We start from the raw sequence: 17,389 nt of genomic DNA on the forward strand, positions 1-17,389 counted from the left end.
GTGTGTAGTGTTGATCAGAGAACAGCGAGTCTTGTAAACCAACAAAACTATTTTATGATACAGTACTGACTGGATTCAACACTTATTCTTAAGAAAAAACAGTTGATTAATCATACATAAACTATACTCACCATACTCATCTACTTCTAACTCACCAACAGGTTAAACTATTCTCTTGCTCTCTCACTATCTTCAGTCTTCCTAGCCAGCTCCTGCTCCAACTACCTACTCCAACCTTGTGTCCAACAAGGAAGGATATTTTGGCCTTGGAGGGAATGCAATGTAGGTTTACAAAAATGATACCTGGATTACACAGGGGTTAAGTTACGAGGAGAGATTACACAAATTGGGCCTGTTTTTGCTGGAAAGGGGTGATCTGATCCAAGTATTCAAGATATTAACAGGGAAAGACAGGTTAGATCTATTTCCACTGATTGTAGATTCTAAAACTAGGAGGCATCGTCTAAAAAATACCGTTTGACCATTCAGAAGAGATGTTAGGAAGAACCTCTTCACTTGGAGAGTGGTAAAGGTTTGGAACTCTCTCCCACAAACAGCAGTTGAAGCTAAATCAATTGTTAATTTTAAATCTGAGATAGGTAGATTTTTGTTGAGCAAAGATATTAAGGGATATGGGCCAAATGCAAGTATATGGATTTAGGACACAGATCAGCCATAATCTCATTTAAACCCAGGACAGGCTCGAGGGGCTGAATGGCCTACTCCTGTTCCTATGTTCCAAAACCAGAAAGTAGCCCTTGAGAAAATATCAAGAGCCCTAGAAAAAAAAATTGACCCCTGGCCAGCTTGATATCCAGTAACTCCTGCTGCGAGTTCATGGGAGCTAAATTCAGCAGCCCCTGAAAATAGGAACATCGCCTCTGGTGCAGGCAGCACACCACATTTTGTGGGAAACATGCAAGGCTTACGCGAGGGGGTTAGTTATTTGGTGTACAGCCAACGAAGAGTGTAGAATGCTGGAACATCAGCATCAGCTGGAAGTTAGAATGGCTGAAGTAGAAAGGTAGTACGGTAGGAACCCTAATTGTTTGTTGCCGAGGGAGATTGACGCAGTTTGGGTGGGGCTTGATCCTTTGCGGACTCAGTGGGCTGAAATGAGTTTAAAGTTTGCGAAACAAAAATTGTATGAGTTTGGGAACAAGCTGAATTAATAGTTGGCTTTCTTGACTAGGAAGAGGAAGCTTCTCGGGCTGTCCCCTCAGTGCTAGATTCTAAAGGAAATAGATTGATTAAAACAGAGGATATTAACAAGGCATTAGGAGCTTTTCTGCTGAGTTATGGAGTCATGCAGTCAGAGAGATCTGAACACAGAAAAGACCCTTCGGCCCATCCCACCTGCACCAGATGAAAACAACCACCTAACTATTCTAATCCCATTTTCCAGCACTTGGCCCATAATCTTGTATGCTTTGGAATTGCAAGTGTGCCTCTAAATGTTTCTTAGATGTTATGGGGGTCTCTAACTCCACCACCCTTTAAGACAATGTCCCACAGACTCCTACAACACTCTGGGTGGAAGTTCCTCACATCCCTTCTAAACATCCTCCTGCTCCTTACCTTAAATCTATATCCCCTGGTCATTATACAAGGCAGGCTTGTCTGGGGATGTAGTGCCACTTATTGGAGTGCTTCTTTCCTTCCCTTAAGCTCCCCACAGTCTCCCAGTTTCGGTCTTAAATGCTCCTTTCTCTACAAGGCCAAGACAGCGCTCTTTTGGAGCCAAACTCTGGATGACTTTCAAAGGCAAAGAACATTATTTTACGACGCCAAAGGAAGCAAATTACTTTGTCAAGGAACATGGGTTTGGAGAGGGCTAATGGTGGGAAATTCTTTGGACTGGATTGATTCTCCGTTTCTGTGGTAAGTGCCAGCACCAATGGAGAATCCGTGGTGCTCCACGACGGGGTAATCAGCACGAATCCCTCACTGATTCCGGTACCGGTGAGGGGCTAGCACCGGCGCAGCTTGGTGCACCCGCGGATCGCGTGGAGAATCGCTGGGTCCCAAGCCACGCATGCGCCGGGCTCACAAGCTGCAGCCGTGCATGCCTACGCCACCACCGGTTGCGCCAGGAAACATGATGCCGGCCGTGCACCTGCCCACCTCGACCCCACAGCCCACCCCCACCACTCCCCCCAGCCATAGCAGAAGTGCCCCGACCAACAGCACGCGTGTGGCGGTACTGGACACTGTTCGTTGCCGGCATGCCAGGTTCCTGACCGCTGGGACCACATTTGGCCTGTGCCATCGGGAACTGGGCCCATCGGGATGGAGCATCGCAGGTGGGCCTGCTGATGGCTCGCCAATGTCATTGCGACTGCACGCAGCGTGCATCCTGATGAAGCCGGTTTGGAGGGGGTGGAGCATCGCCAACCGGCTTCAAATTGGCACTTCCCCGATTCCGGCGTCGGAAGCCATTCTGCCCTGATCGCTGATCCTAATTTTGGCGTCAGGCTACGGAGAATTCCGCCCTTGATTTTGGCTCGATCTGTAAATACACGTTTTGTCGGTGTTATGTTGTTTTTGCGCATATTGGTCTTGCTTTTGTTTTAGTTGACGTTTTAGTTGATATGGGAATGGTTCCGAGTTTTGGGTTTCTTTCTCCAGCTGGAACGATGGGCTGGAGTGGATCAGGTGGGGGGGGGGTCTCGGTAGGAGCTTTTTGAAGAATGAAGGTGGGAGGAACAGGGTGGGAGAGGGGTGGTTTGGGCAGGGTCCTTTGTGTAGATCTCCAGGTGGGAGTGGCTATGCTATCAGTAGATGCTAGTTAACAGAAGCAGCGTCGGGGAGGGGCCTGCGATGGGTAGCCAGAGGGGGACGTAAAGCAGTTAGGTAGTAGGCGAGGGGGGGGAAGGGGAAAGAGAGGGATGTGCTGATGGAGGCTCTTTCTGTCTCTATTTGAGAATCTGTTTGCCGCCACTGGGAAGGGTGAGGATGTTGGAGTAGTTCAGGGGAGAAAAAGGGAAAAATGACAAACCGTTTGAAACTTGATATTTGTTTGTGGATTGTTTGCATCATTGCTTGTGCGTGGAATAAAATATAATTTAAAAAATTAAATGGCCAGAATTCTTGCAACAATGTTTGAGGGTTACTGAATACTATTCTGGCCTTAGATGGGTTACTGATTTCCTTGGATGCAGAGAAAGCTTTTGATCAGGTGAAATGGAATTATTTGTTTTTGCAGAGGTTTGGGTTGGGAGGGGAATATGTTAAGTAGATACAGGAACTGGATCAGACTCCTCTGGCAGCAGAGCTTATGAATGGTTATAGATTTGAGAATTTTACCCTCCAGTGAAAGACTTGGCAAGGGTTTCCCTTATCCCCTTTATTGATAACATTAGTTATAGATTCCTCTGCAAAGGCAATTAGACAAAACCGTTGATTTTTGGGCTACATAGAAGGAAGCAGCATAAGATCGCGCTTTATGGGGACAATGTGCTGCTGTTTGTACTCAAGACGGACGTCTCGGTTCCTGCCATTATCGATTTAATAATAATAATCTTTATTATCTTTATTATTGTCACAACTAGGCTCACATTAACACTGCAATAAAGTTACTGTGAAAATACCCTAGTCGCCGCGTCTGTTCAGGTACACAGAGGGAGAATTCAGAATGCCCAATTCACCTAACAGCACGTCTTACAAAATCAATTTTATAAAGTCTGTGGGCGTGATTCTCCGCTCCCCACGCAGTGTGGGAGAATCGCGGGAGGGCCCCCCGACAAAATTCACGCCCCCCTGGCGCCCCCCGCGATTCTTCCCGCCCCCGCTCGGAAGAATTGCCGCTTGCCGTTTTTCACGGCGAATGGCGATTCTCCGACCCAGATGGGCCGAGCGCCCTGCCGTTCGCGACCGTTTCCCGACGGCGGCAACCAGACCTGGTCGCTGCCGTCATGGAAACGGCGAGATATGCCCATTTGGGGATTGTGGGGGAGTACAGGGCTCTGAGCACCATGACTGTGCTCGGAAGGGGACAGGCCCGCGATCGGTGCCCACCGATCGTCGGGCTGGCGTCCCAATCGGACGCTCTATGTCCCCTCCGTCGCTCCGGGGATAGACGGCCACCGCGCATGCGCGGGTTCAAGCTGTCAGCGTTGTGCGTCAGCCGCGCATGCATGGGTTGGAGCCAGCCAACCTGCGCATGCGCGGCTGACGTCATCAGGCGCGCCGGCTGCGTCATTCTCGGCGCGACGCCCACGTGGCCGAGATTTACGGAGCGCCGCGCCTAGCCCCGCCGGGAGGGGAGAATAGGGGGTGAGGAGTGGCCTTCGAGGCCGTCGTGAAACTCAGCCGAGTTCACGACGGCCCTCCCGATTTTTCTCGGGAGCGGAGAATTCCACCCTAAGGCTATGCCAGTGCATGGGCTGAGAGGAAATCCACCCCCCTTTGCTAATTTTCCATTTAGGCGGTCCCCTTTGGGATTTACTTATCGGAGTGTTGTAATTATCACCTTCTTCAAACAACTGTATGGTGTTAGTTTCCACCGGTTGGTTGGGCCTATTAGGTTTCACCTGACGCACTGATTCTCCCCGCTGATATTGTGGCTGGGTAGGATCGCATTGATAAAGATGACTATGTTACTTTGGTTGCTGTAACCCTTAAAAGGAGATTGGTTTGTTTACATGGAGAAAATATAACCTCACTTGAAGTTGACTAAGTTGCAGTTCTCAGGTTCCAAGTGAGGATTCGGGGTGTCGGACATTAAAATATACCAATTGGCTTCTCATTTTAGGTTTATAAGGGATTTGTCAGAGAGAACCCCTGTTCCATTTGGTTCGATATTTATGCAGGTCAGTCGGTGTATCATTTACAGGCCCTGTTGTTGTACAAGGACTGCATCTGCTAAGTGTGAGAATCCTATAATTACCAACTTGTGGAGGATGGTCCATCAATTAGAAGGGAGATCGAGAGGAGAAGCGAGGAGAAGAGAGGAGAGGAGAGAAAGAGAGATCTCCTTGTCGTCTTTTGAGCAGTTATGCCAACAATTTTGAGAACGTCAACTTTAAAATATCTGCAACTTAGCGACTTTATCCATAATAAGACAACAAGGCACCTTGGCGCTTCAATCTCTGGTGGAAGAAATCCTGACTTCTGCAGAACCTTGACAGTTAATTAACAAATTTGATGACACTTTTAGAATAGAATAGAATAGAACAGTACAGCACAGAACAGGCCCTTCGGCCCTCAATGTTGTGCCGAGCAATGATCTCCCTACTCAAACCCACGTATCCACCCTATACCCGTACCCCAACAACCCCCCCCCCCCCTTAACCTTACTTTTTAGGACACTACGGGCAATTTAGCATGGCCAATCCACCTAACCCGCACATCTTTGGACTGTGGGAGGAAACCGGAGCACCCGGAGGAAACCCACGCACACACGGGGAGGACGTGCAGACTCCACACAGACAGTGACCCAGCCGGGAATCGAACCTGGGACCCTGGAGCTGTGAAGCATTTATGCTAACCACCATGCTACCGTGCTGCCCAACCATGCTACCGTGCTGCCCCCACCATGCTACCGTGCTGCCCTTTTGTGTTCTGGATCTGAATGAGTATATTGGAAACCCTGCGGTCTTGGGAAAGAAACTTGGCAATCAATAATGAAGAGACTTGGGGTAGTATGTGGGAATATGCCATTAAAATTCGATGATAGAATGAAGGCTCAATTCAAAATATTGCACTGTCTGCATATCACGCCAAGCTCGAGACACAGGTTTGATCCTGTTATATACTCGATGTGCCTAAAGTGGCAGGTAATCAAGGGTGACTATATACACTGCATCTGGTCCTGTGTCAAAATTCAAACCTATTGGTCTGGTGGAGTGAAAGAGCTGGATAAGATGACCGGCACGGCCTTAAAATTTGATCCTTTACTCCTAATTCTGGGGCTCCCGGATAGGAGAATTATTGACGTTAATGAAAAAAGATTGTATAATATCTTAACTTTTGCAACATGGAAAAATACCCTCTACTCCTGGATTAGTGACAGAACAAGTATCCTTCGATTCAAAATTGGCATCAAATAATTATGGAATGTGCCCCTATGGAGTTCCAAACGTCTGTACTGCATTCTAAATCAGATACATTCCGAAAAGTATGGGACCACATCTCAAATTTATAGCCTCCGCTGTGCCTGACCTACTCCTACAAGGATTTTCATAAGCCATGTAGTCTTTAATTCACTATGCATAAAGATGTGCATCATGTTCTGTCATAGCTTTATCCTCTCCCCGCCCCCACCATTCACTAGTTGAACTGCTGTGCCATTCTGAGATTCTCCTGTCTTTTCATGTTGTTCTGTACTGTACCAGTTTGTTTTTGAAAGTTTGTTGCATTATTTGTAAAAATTATAAAACTAATAAAAAATGTCTTAAAATTCCATTTGCCATTTGTTGGTCCACTTCTTCAGTCCATCCTCTAGCCAACAGTTTTCTCTTCACTATTAACCACAGGACCAATATCACTAACCTCAATAATCCAGAGGTAAAGTGGATTAAAATCCAAAACCTCAACTAAACCAATACATAGTCGCTCTGCCAAACAAATTCAGGATAGAGCACCACTGCAAGTTCTCCTCCAGGCCACTCACCATCCTGACTTGGGAATATTAAAAATGTATAAATTCCAAACACTCCAAACGTATAAAAAATAGCAACATATACAAAAACACACAAACTCCTAGTCCGCAGTTTGTACAATTTTCCCTCTTTTACCCCCCCCCCCACCCCATGACAAACAGTTCCTCAAACATTGTCACGAACAGCCCTCCGTCAGAGCCCTCCGCTGATATCCTCAACTCAAATTTAGTCTTTTCCAATTGGAGAAAGTCACCCTAAACCTGGCCAATCCAAGATGGCCCCCCTTTCCACCCATAACCACGCTCAGTCTCCAACTCTGCCATGTCGCGGTGCCCCCCCCCCCCCCCCCCCCCCCCCGAGCCTGGCCACTTCTTGCGGCCTCCTCCCCCACCTGTCCTTCATTCACCAGCATTACCTGGCAGCGTGGCAGCTCCCGTTTTACGATCCCCACTACACACCTCTCTGCTCCTTCCCTCACCAGTCCCTCCCTAACCTGTGCAAACAGCCCCCTTCCGCACCTGAATGCCCCTCAACTGGCAACCCTACCCAGCGGGCCCCACCATACACACCCCTTACCGATAAAGAAGACCCGAAATCGCAAATCACCCCCTCTAAAAAGAAAACAACCTACAAACAGCAAGGGGGGGTGGGGCAGCGTGATTACCCCCTTACAAAGTTATAATACCCCAATGAAAAAGAAGGAACCCCTACCCTCCAGCATCACACAATAGCCATAGCATCAAACCTTTGCAGATATAACTCCTCCATCTCACATCAACTCTGTTCTCCGCCAGTTTATTGTCTCTTATAAAGTCATTGGCCTCGTCTGGCATTTTGAAATAATACTCCTGGCCTTCAAATGTGACCCACAGTTTCAACATTCATTGTAAGTGAATGAAACTTATGTGCGCTACATGTTTTTAAAAAAGGCTGCAACAACAAGGAGAATCAATTGATTCATTTGATACTCATCTCAGACTCAGAGCTTAGTCTTGTAATTTTTTGTCCGTAACAGATTCACTAATTCGTAATCATATCAGTTTTGGTGTATATGATGAGCGGTTGCGTGAGCGTTTACTTCGATAACCAATTTTGCCTTTAGCTGAAGCAATTAATCTCTGCAAGGCTGGCGAACAAGCCACAATTCAATATGCAGAGTTTAGGGCTCAGGAAAAGGGCATGAATTTGGGAAACCTGGCTGACGCCATTAACTCCAGTGACACAATTGTGAAGACAGCATGCCACTGAAGGCGGCCATTTTGAACACGACGCAAGCCGCATGATGACGTGTACGCGCTGTGGAAATGCCCATTTTAGAAATAATTGTCCTGCAAAAGGAAAAAAATGCTCGTAATGCGGTAAACTAAATCATTTTGCCTCCCAATATCGTTGGGCATCAGCGAAACACTAAAAAATATCATTCTTCATATATAAGAAAGTAGAGTGTTAAAAACAAGGTGATGAATAAAAATGTTTCACCTCAAATCCAAAATCATCTAAATATACTCTGCAAGACACTTTCATGGTTGATGTGATTACAAGGGTAGATAAATTGGACTCTGATGAAAAGAAAATACTTCAACTAACAGATCTAAACAGAAATTGGACTGTTAGAATGAACGTTAATGATTCAGATCTTGTATTTAAGGTTGATACAGGTGTGCATGCAAACTTGATAACAGATGTGGATCTGAAAGTAGTAAATAGGTTTCCAAAGATTAAAAAGTCCAAATGTTTACAGTGAGGTTCATGCTGCACAAAGAACTGTGACATGTGTACACCATTAGAGTTTGAGATAGTTGAATCTACAAAATCATCATTAATAGGTGTGGATGCATGCAGACAATTAAATTTGATGCAAATAATTCATACTGCCAACACATTCCTAGCAGACAGGTTACTGGTGTCTGATGCACAACTAAGCTTAATTCGAGAAGAGACAGCAAAAGATGCAATCCTTCAGCATGTGATAAAACATCTGATGGAAGGGTGGCTCAATGGTTGCTGCAACAGTTTTAGAAGTGTCAAGGGTGACCTGACCGTTGTCAATGGTTTTTTTTGCTGAAAGGTGACAGAATTGTCATACCATCCTGCCTCCGAAGACGTATCCTAGCAAGGATACATGAAGGCATCAACAAATAGAGAAATACAAAAGACGTGCTAGGCTATCAGTCTATTGGCCAGGCAACAATAAAGATGTTGACAACTATGTTCAAGGTTGTAGTGCCTGCCAAACGCATCAACTATCCCAGTGCAAAGAAACATTTGCATCGAGTGAACTTATCACTAACCCATGGTTAAAGGTTGGGATGGACTTATTCTAATTTTGAGGAAATGATTACCTGATAATCATAGATTACTATTCCAATTATCTAGAAGTGATAACGCTAACAGATTTGACTGCTCAATCATTTATAAGAACTGCAAAGTCTGTATTCGCACGTCATGGCACGTCATGGCATACTCCAAAAAATCATGACCGATAATGGTCCCTGTTTTAGTGGTTGGGAATGGCTGTCGTTTGCCAAATGCTACAACTTCCAACAAACCACATCAAGTCTGTGATACCCACAGTCAAATGGGAAAGCTGAGAAAAGTGTTAGAATAAAGAAACTGTTCAAAAGGTGCATGATGATCAAAAGGATTTTTCTTTAGCACTGTTAAGCTACAGAGCTACTCCATTGGCATCAGGTTTGTTGGCTGCCCAGATGTTGATGGGAAGGGAGCTACGTACTCCGTTACCAGGCAGAACCGTTCAGAATCTGGATGAACAGATGGAACATGATAAAATGTGACAACAAAAAAGCAAACAAAGTTCCTACTGCGATAGACATGCAAATGAACTACATCCACTTAACCAAAGTGAAATCATAAGGATACAAAATCCAAATGGTGGTTGGTCGGAAACTGCACGTCTTTTGTATTTCTCTATTCCTTGATGCCTTCATGTATCCTTGCTAGGATACGTCTTCGGAGGCAGGATGGTATGACAATTCTGTCACCTTTCAGCAGTGAAGTTGTACCAGGCTCATATGTCGTACAAACCAAATCTGGAGTGATGTATTGCAGGAATTAATAAGCTTAGCTCAGTTGGCTGGACAGCTAGTTTGCGATGCAGAGCAAGGGCCAACAGCGTGGGTTCAATTCCCGGAGTTGCTGAGGTTATTCATGGAGGCCCCGCCTTCTCAACCTCACCCCTCGCCTGAGGTGTGGTAATCCTCAGGTTAAATTACCATCAGTCAGCTCCCCCTCTCAAAGGGGAAAGCAGCCTATGGTCATCTGGGACTATGGCAACTTTATCGTGGGCAGTACGGTAGCACAGTGGTTAGCACAATTGCTTCACAGCTTCAGGGTCCCAGGTTCGATTCCCAGCTGGGTTACTGTCTGTGCGGAGTCTGTACGTTCTCCCCATGTGTGCGTGGGTTTCCTCCGGGTGTTCTGGTTTCCTCCCACAGTCCAAAGATGTGCAGGTTAGGTGGATTGGCCATGCTAAATTGCCCTTAGTGTCCAAAATAACCCTTAGTGTTGAGTGGGGTTACTGGGTTCTGGGGTCATGGGGATAAGGTGGAGGTGTGGGCTTTGGTGGGGTGCTCTTTCCAAGAGCCGGTGCAGACTCAATGGGTCAAATGGCCTCCTGCTGCACTGTAACTTCTATGATTACCAATTAAATTAATGGGCGAGATTCTCCTCTACCCGGCCGTACCGGCGCCAAGGACTGGCATGAACCACTCTGGCGTTGGGCTGCCTGGAAGGTGCAGAATTCTCCGCACCTTTAGGGGCTAGGCCGGCGGGGTTGGCGCTGTGCCAGCTGGCGCGGAAGGGCTTGGCGCCGCGCCAACCGCCACTGAATGGCCTCCATTGGCCGGCGCGAGTTGATGCATGCGCGGGTGCGCAAGTTGGTGCATGCGCGGGAGCGCAAGCGTGTGCAGGTGTCAGCCCAGCGCATGCGCAAGGGGGTTCTTCTCCACGCCGGCCATGGCGGAGGCTGACAGCAGCCAGTGCAGAAGGAAAGAGTGGCCCCATGACCAACCCGCGGATTGGTGGGCCCCGATCATGGGCCAGGCCACCATGGGGACCCCCCCCCCCCCCCCAAGAAGACTCTGCAGGCCGCCCACAGAGCTAGGTCCCGCCGGTACGGACCTGGTTTGATTTATGCTAGCAGGACCGGCCGAAAGCGGGCGGCCGCTCGGCCCATCTCGGGGCGGAGAATCGCCGGGGGGGGGGGGCGGCGTTGCTGCCAGGGGCCGCCGACCGGCGCCGTGCGATTCCCGTTCCCGCCAAAACTCCGGCGCCGGAGAATTCGGCAGCCAGCGTCGGGCCGGGATTCATGCCGCCCCCCTCCGGCGATTCTCTGACCCGGTGGGCAGTCGGAGAATCCCGCCCCATAGAACATAGAACAGTACAGCACAGAACAAGCCCTTCGGCCCTCGATGTTGTGCCGAGCAATGATCACCCCACTCAAACTCACGTAACCCGTATACCCGTAACCCAACAATCCCCCCATTAACCTTACACTACGGGCAATTTAGCATGGCCAATCCACCTAACCCGCACATCTTTGGACTGTGGGAGGAAACCGGAGCACCCGGAGGAAACCCACGCACACACGGGGAGGACGTGCAGACTCCACACAGACAGTGACCCAGCCGGGAATCGAACCTGGGACCCTGGAGCTGTGAAGCATTGATGCTAACCACCATGCTACCGTGGGGCCCCTGTTCCAGAACCAACTCTAACACAACCAAACTCCATATTTTGCAATATTGAATTGTTGTGAAAAAGAAAGAATGAACAAAGGACAATTCTAATGACACCTCGAGTGTATTAAGAAGGTCCAAGAGGATAAACAAACAACCTAATCATTTGAACTTATGATAAATAATAACCTATCATCTACACATCATAGTATATAACGGGTTAATGTAATATCACAATTGACCACCAGATAGTGCTGGGAACAGACCTATAAAAGGACTGACTCTCAGGCTTCTGGGAGAGTGTAGGAGAGAGGGAAACAGTGTAGGAGAGAGGAGAGTACAGTTTAAGACCGAGTGCATGAGACAAGTATTAGTATAGTGTAGATTGTAGTTTAATAGATTATTGCTTGCTATAGCAGTAAGTGGTCCAGCTGTATATTAAGTAGTTTAATAAATGTTAGCTTTGTTATTGAACGTAGCTTGTGTGGCCTTTGGGAATACTTCAACATCTATCCTGAGTATAAGAAACACAAAGAACATCACAGCCACCAGTATAAGTCCCCCTGAATTAGCAATATACCACCGTTCCTTCACTGTTGCTGGGTCAGAATCCTCCCCAACAGCATTTCATGGACTGCAGTGGCTCAAGAAGGCAGCTTGCCCTTCTCAAGGGCAATTAGGGAGAGGGAATAAACGCTGGCCTGGCCAGGGACGCCCACATCCTGTAAATATACCTCCACACTTGCTCTGTTACAGGGAGCAATGAACCAGACAGAAAACCATCAGAGACATCAAAACAAATAGTGGGGGGGATGCTGGAAATCTGAAATAAAAACAGAAAATGCTGGGACAACCCAAATCTGGCAGCATCTGTGGAGAGGAAGAGAGTCAAGGGTCTTAGCTCTGAAGAAGTCAGCATTCTCTCTTTTTATTTCAGCCACGAACACCACCTTTGTTTTCAATGCCTCCACAACAATCTTAACGACAAGTTAAAACCTATGAAAAATATTTGAAATCACTTACAGTTCTGCGGCTAAACTTTCTTTCTTAGCAACATAATTATGAGGAATATATCCCGTGCACTCGCCACTGGAACGGGTGAGTTTCCTGGCGAACCACCAAGCTCCTGAAGAACGATGGTCTTCGTTAAGGATTTCAAATTGATCCCCAGCTCGAAAAGACAATTCCTCCCGGGCGCGGGCGCTGAAATCATACAGCGCCGTGTACAGGGCTGGCCGCCTCTCCTGGGGTTCGGCGACCTGCGAGCTTCGGGGCCGGGGTAAATCCTTCGCTCTCTCGCCCTCGGAGTTCCTCCCCAAACACGGGCAAATCCTGCACAAGGTCCCGGCCATGAGGACTGAGCTGGAGGTGACAATCACAGCTTCTCCCCCACACCTCACTTACTTGTTACATTCCCAACGTGTCAACTTTCAGTACTTTTCCATTTTACTTCCTTCTTACTTTTCATCGATGAGTGAGTTTTGTGCAAAATAAGACTGTGCCGGTTAAACCACGCCTCGTTGTCGGGCTCATGTCCCTTCTTTGTGGCAATACGGAAACCACCTATAATCCGGAGTCTAAATCCAATTGGTGTGAAGCCGAAATAGAACACAGAACAGGGGATTGCATATCTTGCTGTAATTTAAGGTGTCTTATGGTTTATTGCCCATGGCTAATGAGTTGAGCCAGTGGCTGGTTGGTAAGAGCATGGGAGACCCCTGGTCAGCTGTGCTTGTCCCTCAAGCTATAAACCCCATTGGCATGGACCTCTTCCTGGAATAACCAGCGCTGGAAATGGGCAAGAGCGTGCCTTAGTGCATCTCTGAGTCAATCACATTGCTGTGAATCTGTGGTTAGACCAGGCTGGTTTAGCACAATGGGCTAAATAGCTGGCTTGTAATGCAGAACAATGCCAGCAGCGCGGGTTCAATTCCTGTACCCGCCTCCCCAAACAGGTGCTGGCATGTGGCGACTAGGGGCTTTTCACAGTAACTTCACTGAAGCCTACTTGTGACACTAAGTGATTATTATTATTATGTAAGGACGGCAGATTTTCTTCCCCCAAAAGGGACACAGGTGAACAATATTGCTTTTTCCCCCCGGCAATGTTTCATGGTCATCATTAGACTTTTAATTCCAGACTTTCAATGAATTCAAATTTCATCATCTGTCATGGTGGGATTTGAACCTGGGTCCCCAGAGTATTACATTGGCTTATTAGTCCAGTACCTCCCCTGTACTGAGGCAAATCAGACAGTAATTTCAATAAACATTTCTGCAGCCATTCACTGCGGGGTGTAGGTTTATTGACACAGGAAAGGAAATGCGTCTCAACACTCCAACCTTTGCCCCTCTGCCCCCCACGGTCCCACCAATCTTACCTGACATTTGGCAGCTAGTCCTACTCCGCCCCCAGCATCATCATTCTAAATGGTGCCTTTCTGATTCATCCAGCTCTGGTAATTGGAAACACATTGGTACATCTTGACTGGGCTCAAGTCTCACTCCAGAGACTGAACCATAACAATCAAGGCTGAAACTCTAGCACAGAGCTGAGGGAATGCGACACTATCAGAGGTGATGCTTTTCAGATCAGATGTTAAAGCCAGGCATCATCTGTCTGACTGCTGGATGTGCATGCCACTATTTCAAAAGAAAATAAGGGTGTTAGCTGCAATGGCCTGCCAATATTTATCACTCAAACAGCATCATAAAAACAGATAATTGGGTCATTATCAGAGTTTGTTGTGCAAGATCCGTTAATCAGATAGGGCTGGCGTATGGATGAAGAGAGTTAGCACACTTTCTGCTTTTCTGTGCTAGTTTGCCTCTTTTCAGCCCACATTGCTGGCGAGCAACAACGCAAAAAAGAGAGTCAAAAGTGGTGGCACGGTGGCGCAGTGGTTAGTACTGCTGCCAAACAGCACCAGGGACTCGAGTTCAATTCTGGCCTTGGATCACTGTCTGTATGGAGTTTGCACTTTCTCTCTGTGTCTGCATGCGTTTTTCCAGGTGCTCTGGTTTCCTCCCACAGTCAAAAGATATGCAGGTTACGTGGATTGGCCGCGCTAAATTGCCCCTCAGCGTCCAAAAGGGTAGGTGGGGTTACTGAGTTATGGGGATACGGTGGGGGAGCGGGCGAAGTAGGGTGTTCTTGCGGGTGGGCGATGCGGACCCGATTGGCCGAATGATCTTTGTCCGCACTGTAGTGATTCTATGATGTGTAAATCTCTCTCTGTCAGTAGACAACCTCTCTCCATTGGTAAGTCCTCAGCTGTGCCCCCTTGTGACGACACATAGAATCAGAATAACTCAGAGGCCCACCAAATATCTAATTTTATGATTCATATGTTTTAGGACCATAACTTTAGTTTGGAAATTGACATTTTTAAACTGTAGAATAAATTAAAACATTTGGTTTGGGAGGCTGACAGACAAACCTCGGATGATTACAAATCAAAGGTGTGGCCCATGTTTACTTACAAAGGATATAATGAGACTCTTGGAAGTTAAACTATCTTTCTGGGTCTCTTGATGTGAGGTCGGGTGTCTATAGCTGTCCCAATAAGGGGATCAAATTATTCCTCTGGTTTCCCAAAATAAAGGGAAGATTTGGGAATTGGATGCAATGAATTGAACTTTCTGTATGGAACATCCCAGGTGTGTCACGTTGCCATGGTAATAGATTATGCATTGAGATACCAGTTTGTTTTTGGTTTATTTTTGCGATTTTTCACACAGACAGCAGTTGGTAGTTTGGAGGCCTTTGAAGTCAGAAGAGAGGAGACTGCCAGCAGTTGATCCTTTAAACCTGCTAGAACCGGCAGCAAAGAGCTATCAGGGCTAAGGGTGCTTTCTGATTTAAAGTCACTCAACAAGAATACAGTTCAGCCCATGCTTGAGCTGTAGAGTTCAGAATTGTAGGATGTTTGGAGGGCTCTCCTAGCCTGATGCTAGTGGAAGGACCCCCCCCCAAAAATCTCGTACCTGAATAGCTAGAACACCAACGAAAACCAAAGTAAATTCCTGCGTGCTGTAGCAGACCTTGAATTGCTCTCAGGAGAAGTGAATGAACCTCTCGAGTATCAAGGCAACTCTTGGGTGGAAGTAGAAGTGTTTATGTAGTGTTGAGATTTTCTTTTTAAAAATAAATTTAGAGTACCCAATTAATTTCTTCCAATTAAGGGGCAATTTAGTGTGGCCAATCCACCTACCGTGCAGATCTTTGGGTTGTGGGGGCAAAACCCATGCATACACGGGGGAGAATGTGCAAACTTCACACGTACAGTGACCCGACCCGGGATCGAACGTGGGACCTTGGCGCCGTGAAGCAGCTGTGCTACCCATTACGCCATCATGCTGCCCAATGGGAGCGCAGTGGTTAGATTGAGATTTTTGTGTTTAAAGTATAAGTTATTCCAAAATATAGGGCAGGATGTACCAGTCACATTGTGCCCGAAAAGCAGCAAGGCAACCAGTAAATGCCAGGAGATTCCACTTCTGGGATCTACCCGGCTCGCCACGCCATGCGGGATCTATCACGATCTTGCGAGATGTCGCGATGTGAATCCCACCCATTGTGGGCGAGATCACTTTCTGGCAAGTCTGCATTTTAGAATGAGACAGCTAGTCTCACTCTAATATGCGTTCTCGAGACCTAACCAAGGTGTGGGATAACTTCCTCGCCATGGAGACCTCGGGTGAACACCGTTTTGTCTCCACAAATAGGGACGCGACAGAACGGAACTCGTGGGGGTCTCCGAGGGGATTGGAGGCCCCCAGGTGCATGCCCTCAAGGTAGGTTGGACCCTAGCACCTCCAGCCTGGCACCCTGACATCACCAACTTGGAAATGTCACCTGGGTGCCAGCCTGGCACTGCCAAGGTGGCACTCTCAGCTGGCAGGGACACTGCCAGAGTGCCAGGCTGGCACAGCCAAGGTGGCAAGTTGTTTATGGTGAAAATCGAGCCGCTGTGCCCTGTGTGGGTGTGGGAAGGTGCCGGCGGGGGGCCCTTATAGTGAATTGGGGGGGGGGGGGAATTTGGCCATTGCATTGGGGTGTTGAGAGATCAGGACACCATTTAAAAATGGCGTTCCGGTCTCTCGCTGTACTGAGAAGGTCTGGCGAGCAGAGCGCCTTGGTGCAGTAAACGGGGCTAAGTGCGGACTCATCAGGGAGGTCTCCCGCTGAGGCCCTCGATCTACCTGGTGAAGTAGCAGAGTGTTATTCAGCGCTCCGAGAAACACCCTGCTAATCTCGCGCTACGGGACTCTGTCCCCATTCGGGTAGATCGCGCCCATAGTGTTGTTACTGGTGCTTGATTTGTTTAAGTAAACATTTTTGTTCAAAATGTGAAATCTTATGGCATAGCTCTTTCAGTTAATTACCGGGAGTTCGATTTATTTTTAAAATTTCTAGACTCGACTGAAAGTCTAACTATTATGTCACCTTTCTTGCAATTCCTGCCACCAAGCTGGTGCCAAATGTGCTTTGCATTCCTTTGGCATCAACCGAGGAGACTGGGAGAGTAACAGTTTGGGCAGTCCAGTCTCTCCATTAATTTTGCCCAGAGGATAGTCCAGTTCATTGCAGAGTGTGAGCACAACATGGGAAAGTGCAGTTTGATAATCTCAATTGAATTGGCAAAGAGGACAGGTGCTATGGGCTGTCTCCAATTGGTGGATTGGACCAATGTTTACTGGTCAGCCATCACCCACCTGAAGTTGGGCAGCCCCTGACTAGTAAGTTGCTGATTTGCCACAGTCCATTTGCTTCAATGGTTGCTTGGAGATGAGAGTTCCTGCTCAACAACTGTATGGAATCCATTGCACCCGGTAGGATGCAATGCCAAAATCATGTGCATGGGGCTGACAGATGATTTGGAGCTGTTCAGTAACATGTGCACAAGCCAGCTGTGATGAGCATGAAACTTGATAGACTGACCACTGACATAGCTTCCCTACAAGAGACCAGGTTCTGCCAGAGTGGATCACTGAAAGAAAAACATTGCCCGCCCATCTGCCAAGTTCAGAGGAAATGCATGAGAAAGGTGTAGTTTCGCTGTAGGAAACTTATTACTCCTGATGATA

The 17,389-nt window shown here is 47.5% G+C and overlaps 1 protein-coding gene across 1 annotated transcript in view; it reads right to left on the minus strand.

The window, feature by feature from the left end:
* The window catches only part of LOC119969571 (tyrosine-protein kinase SRK2-like), a 52,635-nt gene extending 39,831 nt beyond the window's left edge, over positions 1–12,804 (minus strand). The window contains exon 1 of the mRNA XM_038803353.1: positions 12,323–12,804. Coding sequence (XP_038659281.1) covers positions 12,323–12,651 — 329 coding nt within the window. The 5' untranslated portion in view covers positions 12,652–12,804. The remainder of the gene's footprint in view (positions 1–12,322) is intronic.
* Between the last annotated feature and the right edge of the window lie 4,585 nt (positions 12,805–17,389).

The sequence above is a fragment of the Scyliorhinus canicula genome, chromosome 7, assembly GCF_902713615.1.
Source record: "Scyliorhinus canicula chromosome 7, sScyCan1.1, whole genome shotgun sequence".
In the NCBI taxonomy this organism is placed as follows: Eukaryota; Metazoa; Chordata; class Chondrichthyes; order Carcharhiniformes; family Scyliorhinidae; genus Scyliorhinus; species Scyliorhinus canicula.